Here is a 10,095-nt window from a genome sequence, read left to right on the forward strand (position 1 = left end):
ATCTCTGATTGTGTTTTTTTATTTTCAAAAATATGTACAAACCTTTAGGTAAACCCTCATAAATAACGCGTTCAGAAGGTATGATAATTAGTTTTATTTAAAAACAGAATGGGCCAACGCAAGACTGAATATTTCGATATTAAAAATTAAAATTAAGTATTTCGAGATTGTATAAAAAACGAAAAGAATGAGCTCACAGCAAAAAAAGTGTACGTACTCTATAAATAAACTACTTTAATCTAATTATAATAAATGCAAATGGTTCAGTTGGTATCCAGTTGGACGTCAATTTGCCTCTCTTGCTGCCATTAATCGATTTTACATGAAAAAACTGATTTTTTGTTGCTTCCTATGTTATTTGGTTCCATTCGCGCTTCAGACTATCCTACAGTTCCTCTTTGTTGCTATACGTTAATTTGCATATCCGGCGTTCTAATTCGTGCTATAAACGTTGATGATTATTTCAAATTGCTTTTTAGAATATCTAAATAACAACCTGCGATTTGCCGACCCCATTCGCTACAGCTCCTTACACCATCACCGAATCTACGCCGTGCATTGGGATTAAGTTTTTCGGTTGCAGCTCTTCATTTGCCTTGCGCCATATTTTCTATTTGCCATCACAGCTATAGTTGAATTTGATCTCATCACTAAACAGCACATTCGTCAGGAAATCAGTCAATTTGTCGGCAGATTGTTCTGTTAGTTTCGCTTGTAAACAGTTTTTTTCTCGGCACTCGGTTATATCCGTTTCGGCATGAATATTAATATTGTGGTCGATTTCCAATGTACATATGTATTTCGAATTTCTGTCCATAACACGTTTGATATATCGATATATCGTTTAACTCTTTCAGCGATTTTAGGTGGCTGACCACTTCTAGGTTTTCTGGTATAGTTTCCTGTATGGTAAATGTTACTATTGTTACACTTTTCTCCAAATAAAATGTACCCGTTTTAGAAATGAAGACGCCTTTTTTCAATATTTTTTTTAAATAGTCCCCCACCAAAAATAGGATTTGCCGAACTCTTCAAAATACGCCTCTGTCTTGGCGAAAACTTCCTAGTTTCAATTAAATTTTTTTCCGGCGAGCCATTTCTTCATGCTAGGAAAAAGTCGCAAGGAACCAGATATACAGGGGATGCGCCAGTAATGCATGCAGTTTGGCGGTGACAACTCCGAATGAATGTGCTGATGCGTAGTCGTGGTGAAACAGCTCCTTCTTTTTTGCCAAATGAGGCCGTATCTCCTTAATTTTTTTGTTAAAGCAGTCCAACAACTCACTGTAGTATTGTCCAGTGATCGTTCTTCCTTTTTCTAAAAGTCCATGAGGATGACGCCGTTCGCATCCTGGGAGAAATCCAAGACGGCGCTACGTGCCACCCAAGCAACGAAACCATTGATCTTTTACGGGAATAACTTCTTATTGGAAAACCCTTTGTCTAGCGATTTTAGAGCTGCTTACTGTCAGAAAGAATGTTGATGTTAACATCACGCGTGCCTCTACGAAGACATTCTCTGGCACATAGCTCTAAGACGTGGATCTCCGCCTGAAAAAGGGAAGTCGTTTCCCCCATTGCATTTGCAGTGTGGTCCGACAACTCCAGCCCCGGCACTGACGTGATCCATTTTGGACGCCCTGATTTAAAGATATTTCATTGTTTCTCCATTCTGAGCGATAGTTGATGACAACCTTGGAGTTCTTGGATAATTCTAGTTTTCTTTCCATCTTGTCACAGACCGTCAGGGTTGGAGAGCTCAGGATTGAACGCAGAATGCTCTGTAAGATTGCTTTATTTAACATAAAATATATTAGGAAGCCTCAAGACTGCACCAACTGTCGACCGTTTGGCTACAAGATGTAGTGAAATGCTTATGCTGTTTATTTACTTATTGATATTTATTAGCAAAATAAACAAGACTGAGCTAAAATAGAAACGTCAGGAGCTTTGTTCTCATAACTTCGACTTTACTTATTCAAAATAGTCCCCTTTGGCCTCGATACACTGTTTTGCGCTATCTAAAAGCTCTTCGAAAGAGTGTTTCAGGTCATTGATCGGAATGTCCAGGATGTCGGTACAAGACTTTTAGATGGCCTCTACGGACGCAAAACGCAATTTTCCGAATAGGTAAGGAGCCATATCGGGCGAATACGGTGAAAAATCAGTAACAAGAGTGGATCGATGAGATGGTGCATTGTAATGCAATGCGCCAGGTTCCACTTTTTTTGGTTCACTGTATGAGTATATATTGTATAATACAGTATTGTACTTTCATAGAAATGAAATAAACCAATTAATAGAGAATCGAATTTCTAGCGGTGAACTTAAAAGTAAGTGACAGTTTTTGAAATTTATTGATTAAAATCAATACTTGACAAAATGTAAGACCTAGTAGCTAGTACCAATTAGTTTTAGCATAGTATTGTAGTTTTAGTGTAGTATATATGAAAGCCAATAAATAATAACAATAAAAATAATATACATGTCGAAATTTTAATTTAAAAAAATTGCAAAAAGATTGCGGTCTAACCATATTGACTGGGCTGGTAGTGGCATTTCACTCCGGTACGCTGTCCCACTACTGCCTACCACGGGAACTCTTGGCTGCTGGTTTTCACCCCTGGCCCGGTTCATCCCTCCTTAGCCAACCTGAATGTCAAGGACTCCTCTATGACACCCATATTGATGGTAAGCTTAGTGCGGACGTTCCGTCAACATGATCTGGCCCACCACACAGGACTCCCGGCCTCAGGTCATTCCACAACCCGACCTCACAGAAGCGTGATTACAGAAGATGCCAACCTTCCAGTCATATTATCTACTACGAGTAGTCCAATTCAACTCATTCATACTCAATCATTCATTCATTTTCTCTTTGCTTTATACTTCACGTTGCTCTGTACGCTCGTTTGATAGATTGTTTCAGCTACGAACTCGCTTTCGCTTTGCATGTAGCTATTTTTAGGTATAACAGCTATGTTTGTGCACACGTATGTGTGTACTCATGCATATATACGTTGTACGTGCAGAGGCATATTTGCATACGATTGAGAGTAAGTGCCATTTATATAATTCTCGTACGAAACTTATAAATTTATTTAGTAAATTTTAGGTATGAAAAAAAACATTAATTGAAAAAATAGATATAATTAAAAAAGAGTAATAATAAATAATAAAAAAATTATCACTTTCCCTATACTGAGATTCGAACTCACGACTCCGAAAAGAGATCGCTAGGTACGAAAGTATTCTGAAATATAAAGGGTATATGAAAGATTGTATAATTAGGGGAATATAATAGGTAGTATAATTATAGTGGGCATAATTATTAATTTTTTGCCACATGTAAAAAAATATTGTCGCAAATCACCGCATTTGCAACAGCATAAAATATGGTATTCCAGAAGAACTTTTGTGGGCTTTTGCCGAACTGAAGAAAAAGCCAAAATTAAATATCTTTTTATTCAAAAACGAGGATTCCTGGTGTTGTAGTTTGAATAGAATGCACACATGTCCATATAACGGGACCGGAGCAAAAAATATTAGCCACTTTTATATAAACATGAAAGGATACTTAGCTTTAATGTTTTTTGCTACGTTATTACTTAAAATTTTGGTTTTCATAACAATAATTTTTTATGTACATAGGTGTACGATTGACAAATGCGAATAAGCTGAATTGACACCTGGCACTGCGTTCCCACGACAGTCGGTTCTACGTAACCGGAACGACCCGGACTTATATCCGGCCAAGGACTGTCACTTCAGCAGCATTCCCCGTATATGCACGGGGAATGTTTATGCTGCTACAACAACAACAACAACACCTGGCACTGCTCACGACGTCTTCATCTGGAAAAATAGCACATTGCGACAGTTGGTAACCGTGAATAACAGTGATTGCGGGCAAAATTCGTAGCTTCTAAATGATTCGAGATTTTGTTTGGAACTACAACTTTCAACTTCATACCGAGAACCAATCCAGAACCCAGAAGGAAAAGTAAACGGTCTTTCGAAAGACGAACCTAGATGTTGTTTTGAAATAAAATAAAACTTTCTTTCAGGTTTCACATATTTTTATTCAAAATACGACAGTTACATGTGAAAAATTACATCATTTCAATGACCACCATGAGCACGTCGTTGGGTCCGATCGTTGTTGTTAGGGAAATTCTACAGAAGGCGCAGTTCCTCGCCGTATACAAAACCGGGTCGTTCCGGTATCGTAAAACCGACTGTGCAGTATGAGCTATTAGGCAGTTATTGTTTGTGATCAAAAATATATTAGTTTGCTATAAGGTGGATTTTCTCAGCCCATTAAAAATAATATATGGTAAAACAAGCTCTAGAGGCTTCAGAATCTTTATATGCACATAAGTGTATGGAACTAATATACTAAAGTAATTGTAAATATAAATCATACGATAATTCTCTGCTAATAGCTTATATTTTGCTGGAACTTTGTTACATGTTAATTTAAATACTAATCATCTACACTAAATACACAAAGCTATCTAACAAGTTGTTCGAGTGTAAAGCAAATCGTTGACATGAACCATTCCAAACTTTTCTATTCCCATGGCAGACGTCCTAAGGGGCATATTGACCAGTTGCATATTTCATTATCTGCAAATATTTCGAAGGCATTTAATTAAAATTATTCGATAATAAAATAAAGTGAATACCATTCTCAAGCGTCCATAATCCAGGCCGTTGTTTATTATTATCGACTGAGTCGTTAACATCACATTCCATTGGTTCGTGCTCGCCCTGTTTACCAAGAGCTTGCAATAATTCAGCAGCTGTGTGTATGGTATCATCAGTGTTTGACGGTTTTTTTAACTCTTTTTTCAGACCAACTTTCTTGCCGAAGAAGGCGTCGACAAGTTGTGAGATGCCTCTTATCTCTGCAGTTGTAAGCGGTGGCTCCACAAGCGGCAGTAAACTAAATCAATGATAGAAAGTTTCTAATAATCGGCATAAATATTTCAAAGTGGTTTACCTTTTAACTATTGGCGCTGTATACTGATTAATACAGCTTATCTTGTTTTCTACAAAGCTTCTTTCAACAATCCAAAGCCAAGGCCGCCGCATAGAATCTCCAAAAATAGGTGTACATTTTAAGTCTACTCCAGCGTAAATTAAATATCTTTTAACTTTTTTCGTTATATTTTCTTGGTTTAAAGTTGTGAAGTCTACGTCGGGTGCATTAGGATTCTGAAAGCAATATATGAAGTGAACACTGGTTTTATAAGTTTTAACATATGCCGTTACCTCCTCCAGTTCGATTTTATACATTTGTTTGCATTTACGGAACGCCACAAAGCCCGCAGCTATTCGGGAAGCCCAAAAACTGGCCCCAGCACGACGTGTTTCTGTTACAATGGTATTCTCTGCCAAGTCTATCAAGCTATAAAATAAATCTTCAATGAATCCATGAACGGCCAACATTCGGAAGAACTTCTGTGTTGCGGCAATAATAAATTCAAGTGGTTCACCAGAGCTATGAGACTCTGTAATAAGAGAAACAATACATATATACCAAAAATGTAGCTTAAAGTAACAAAATTTCTTCAAAAAATTCTTATTTTACCTCCAACAGAGAAGAAATATTTCATCTTTAATAAAGCTTCAATAAAAATTTCTGGCATATCTTTAATCCCGATCTCACGTCTAACTTGCCATATTAACTCATTTACTACTACCTCCAGAGTATCTTTCAACGAAGTAAGCTTATGGTCCGCGTAGTATACTCTCAATTGAGCCAATCGCTTGCCAGTAATATGTCGTTTGCCACTCTTCATATTATGCGCGCCTTTGCAATAGCACTCTAGTGCTGCATCATAAATTACAAATAATTTCGTAACATTTTCTTCAAATTGTGTCTTGTCTTTGCGGCGTATTTTACTCGCATCTACGTCACACATTGTTTCAAGTTGCGGAATCCAATAGTAATCACGTAGCCATGTCAAACAGTGCGTTACCGAACTCCGCAATACATCGAGGGGTGGAAGCACTTGGCCGTGGGCACAAATGTGCCGCAGATCGACTACAAAGGAGGGCAGTCCCAGCATTCGTGCAGTGTCGTACATTGTACGCATATTATGTGTTTGCATTGTAGACGACATAAAGTTGAAGAAACGTATAAAAGCACTGGCATATAATGTTTGTAGGACGGCCTCAGTTAGTGCATTTTGAGCTTGTTCTTCGTCTTTGTGTTTTACTTCGAGAAGCCCTCTGGTTGCGAGTACGCCCGCTGGACATTGGGTACTACGGCGCAAGCACCACGTATTAATTTGACTTAAAGCACGCTTTTGCAGCGGTATATCAGTTTCTTCACCGTATAACCACTCATAGACAGAGTTGAATTCTTTACTAGAAGAAAAGATTTCATTTATAATTAAAGTGAATACCCAAGAGGTTACTATATCTATAGACTTACATATCTTTCCATGGGCCAACGACTGTCCTCCTTTTTTTAAAGGGCACTTTGTCCATGCTAAGTGGCGCTTTTCTATTATCTTCCATATTAACCCAGCCTTTTCTTATCTGGGTTGAAATATCTTTCAAAAAACTTTCATGAGTCCTAGTGTGCGAATAAATGACCACTTCAGAGAACTGATATACCTCTGGAATTAGTAAACAAACATCCACGTGCGCAATGAATTGCTCATTCACAATAGTTTTCAAAGTAAAAACGATATTCACCGATAACAAATTTTGATGCGATAACTGCTAACGATAGCTTTTTAGATACAAGCATTAAATAAATACTGCACTTAAAAAACTTACAACCCTTTAAAAACAACTTGTATTTTAATACGAATTTTCGGTAGCTTTTTCCTATAATTATTGATTTGCATAATAATTGATTTTTTTTATCTAAATATTGACCTGACGGGAAGTTTTAAGTGTAACGAAAGTTAAGCCAAAAAAGTTGAGTACCTAAGGAATTAAATTAAATTCGAAAAGGAATGCGAGCAGTGGAAGTTTGAATAATAAAGAGTATCAGTCTACGGGATCGGTACGGAAATTATGGCAAGAGCGTGCGTATCATAGATGACTAGGTGCGAAACATTTTTTCTCGTGAGAGCGGTGTCAAAATGTTCAATTTGTATAGCATTCGTAAGTAATCCCTCACCGAAAGAAACATTGATTGGGTATTTTTTAAACGAAAATTGGAAATTTTCAGTTTCCACACCACCATTGAGTTTAGTATTTAGTAGGTTCCCCAGTAGGTTCAGTATAAAATACATAAATAGCCAAAAAATTCAAATAAACGGAATTATTCAAAATTGAAACACAAAAGTAATGAAAGTGAAAGACATAATTATAAAGAAGTACATAAAATATTGGAATTTTTGAGTATAACATAAAAGGCGGGTTGGTTTAGATTAGGTTAGGTTGACCTGGCTGGCTGAAAGCCATCACATAAACTTATTGGTCCTTAGTGTTACCAGATGGAGCTAGATCTCTACGTTTCTTTGTAGTAGACATCTTGTAATACGTCTGCGTCTTTTGCGAATCTAAGTAAATTTTGCAGCTCTATCCCCGAGAGGGGCCTAAGCATTTTAATCTGGTTCTAGCTACCTCAGTGCAAGAACATAGAAGGAGTTCTAGCGTTTCCTTCTCTTCCAGTTCATTGCAAAATCTGCAGCTATCGTTGTTGTAGCTCCTATTTCGTTTGCCGCTAGCAAATTGTGGCCTGCCAGCATACTTACGATAGTTATGCTTTCTTTTCTAGACAGAGCTAGTACGAATCGGACGAATTTATCTGCATTCTGTGTACACATGATTTTCGCGGTTTTACAAGTGGCTAGATTATTCCACCTCCTGTCTATCCGCAGCGATGTCATTGTATACCGTATTTAAAGGTTTCAGTCGAGTTCTTGTTTAAATTGTTTGTAAACAGCGCTTTAGGCAATCTCATCTACTATTTCGTTTCCTGCTATGCCCTTATGTCCGGGTACCCAATAGATAGGCAATCGTCTGTCTGCGGCTAATCTCTCTATGGCTTCCCTGCTTTTTAGAACATTTTTAAATGAAATTTCATATCAGTTTATTTCTTGTATCGCCGCTTGGCTCTCAACGTATACATATATGTATTTATTTTGGCGTCGCTTGATGTCTTTGCGAATGCTATTACCTACAGAAAAGGCTTCTGCTTTAAAGATACCGCAGGGGTCAGGAAGCTTAAATGGTTGCCTGATGCTTAGCTCTGCGCAATAGAATAGATAGATAAAAGGCGGGTATAAGAAAACAAAATCAAATTTGTGAAACCACGAACAAAATAAGTTGAAGCAATATAATTTTTTTCCTTGTTCACGCCTCTCCGGAGCATAGGGCCTCGAGAAGACTTGTCTTGCATTGGTTTCGTTAATCTATTTGATTTCTGCCGCTATCAGCCAAAAAAATTGTTAATAAAAGTATGTTTGTAAAATATCTCCAACTCGAATTCATGTAAGGGGCATTCCAACACCAAGTTTTCAATAGAATTACAAGTATACAAAATGTATTTAGCAAAGTCTGATTGTATTTGGCAATGCTCTCATAGAAAATATTTATAATAAAAAATATAAAAAACAGATTATATTTTAAAACAAATACAATAATTATAAGTATTTTAATCACGACATTTCTCCATTAACGCAAAAACGAACTGTTTTCGTCAGTTATTTTTGGTGTCTTACCCTTTCGTGAACAAACCGGTAAACGCCTTCAAATTTGTATAGAAACATAGGGACAGACGGAATTCTCGACGTTATTAATTATTGCGACAAATATGAAGAACCTACAACTCCTGCTGTTACAAAGACGGGACTTCCCGGCCTGCCCTTTGTTATCAAGTTTGGATTATAAACAGGACAGGCCGGTAATATCCGCAAAAATAAAATGTATATATGGCCCCTATTATGAGCAACATTCGATCTTCGACTGTAGTCGAAAGTGCTGATCGAACGAATTTTCATTTGGTATTATGGTGCTCATTCGTTGAAGAATAGGACTATTGTGAATTTCGATCGCTCGACGCATTTACAATAGATAATTTTTCTCAGCTGATACAGCAAATCAAAATAAAAGAAAAACCGATTGTGTTGAAATTCTTTGCTAACAACAATTTTAAAAGTTAAAAAAAGTATTTTTTTGTGAAATGAGTACAACGGAGTTGTGGTTCGACGATTCAACGCTCGATGAAAGATTAGTGGAACTAGCTAGATGTAGAAAACAGCTGAGGGGCGCATCCAACCCCATTGAAATGGCTTCCACTGAGCAAGTTTAGTATTTTCAAAATGTGTTGACGTACATAATATTACAGAAATTTCCTTACAGTTTTTTAAAGAACTTTAGATTATCTAAAGAGCCGTTTATGAACCTACTGTCCAGTACAAAAAACCAGTTGCAGCAGTGCACCCGAGCCAAGAGCTCTTCACTATTCTCCAAAAAAAGCAACACAAATTATTAATGCGTGTGCAGCTTTGCACAACATTCGCTTGTTTTATAATGTTCAACTTCCGGATGAAGAGTTATCCGATGAGACCCTCAACGATGATGCTGAAGATATTGAAGTGGAGCCAAATAACGGAGAAGCAGAAAACATAAGAAATGAAATTCTTAGAATATTATAGAAAAATCTAAAAAGTATTAAATAGAAACCTTTACGCCACAGTTTCTGTTTTATTTTTGTTATAAATTTTCTTTATTCAATTATTCGTCATTTGAAAAAAATATGTATTTCAGTTCCTCTACGTATTTCAGCCCATACCTGCCAAGGGAAAATAAAAATGTATTTCTATAAACATCACAAAAAAAACATTATTAACCTTAATCCATTTTGCTGCCGTTCTAACTGGTGGTCCCAAGCAATTCAGCTCCGTTGTAAATTCCTCCCAAAATATTTACATATATTAACATATTCCTGCATAATATTAACAAAATTAGTATATATTTATTATTTGGTTACTATAAAACAATAAATAATCGCAAACAACTTACATTTTAACAAGTTTCCCCACAATACGCTCCACAATCGAAAGCAAAATTGCATTCGACTCTAAATTCGGTATACAACGAAAATTTCGACAGGCATTCACC

General features: G+C 36.8%; 1 protein-coding gene across 1 annotated transcript; it reads right to left on the reverse strand.

Moving 5' to 3' along the window:
• Positions 1 to 4,423: 4,423 nt before the first annotated feature.
• LOC128859725 (uncharacterized) lies at positions 4,424 to 6,660 on the reverse strand. The gene is made up of 6 exons (XM_054096767.1): positions 6,446 to 6,660; positions 5,597 to 6,378; positions 5,278 to 5,516; positions 5,006 to 5,220; positions 4,689 to 4,948; positions 4,424 to 4,629 (listed from the first exon to the last, which is right to left on the reverse strand). Exons 1-6 carry the CDS (start codon positions 6,529 to 6,531, stop codon positions 4,574 to 4,576), a joined length of 1,638 nt encoding a protein of 545 aa, XP_053952742.1. The 5' UTR covers positions 6,532 to 6,660; the 3' UTR covers positions 4,424 to 4,573.
• Positions 6,661 to 10,095: the final 3,435 nt, after the last annotated feature.

This window comes from Anastrepha ludens, chromosome 4 (genome assembly GCF_028408465.1).
Source record: "Anastrepha ludens isolate Willacy chromosome 4, idAnaLude1.1, whole genome shotgun sequence".
NCBI lineage: Eukaryota > Metazoa > Arthropoda > Insecta > Diptera > Tephritidae > Anastrepha > Anastrepha ludens.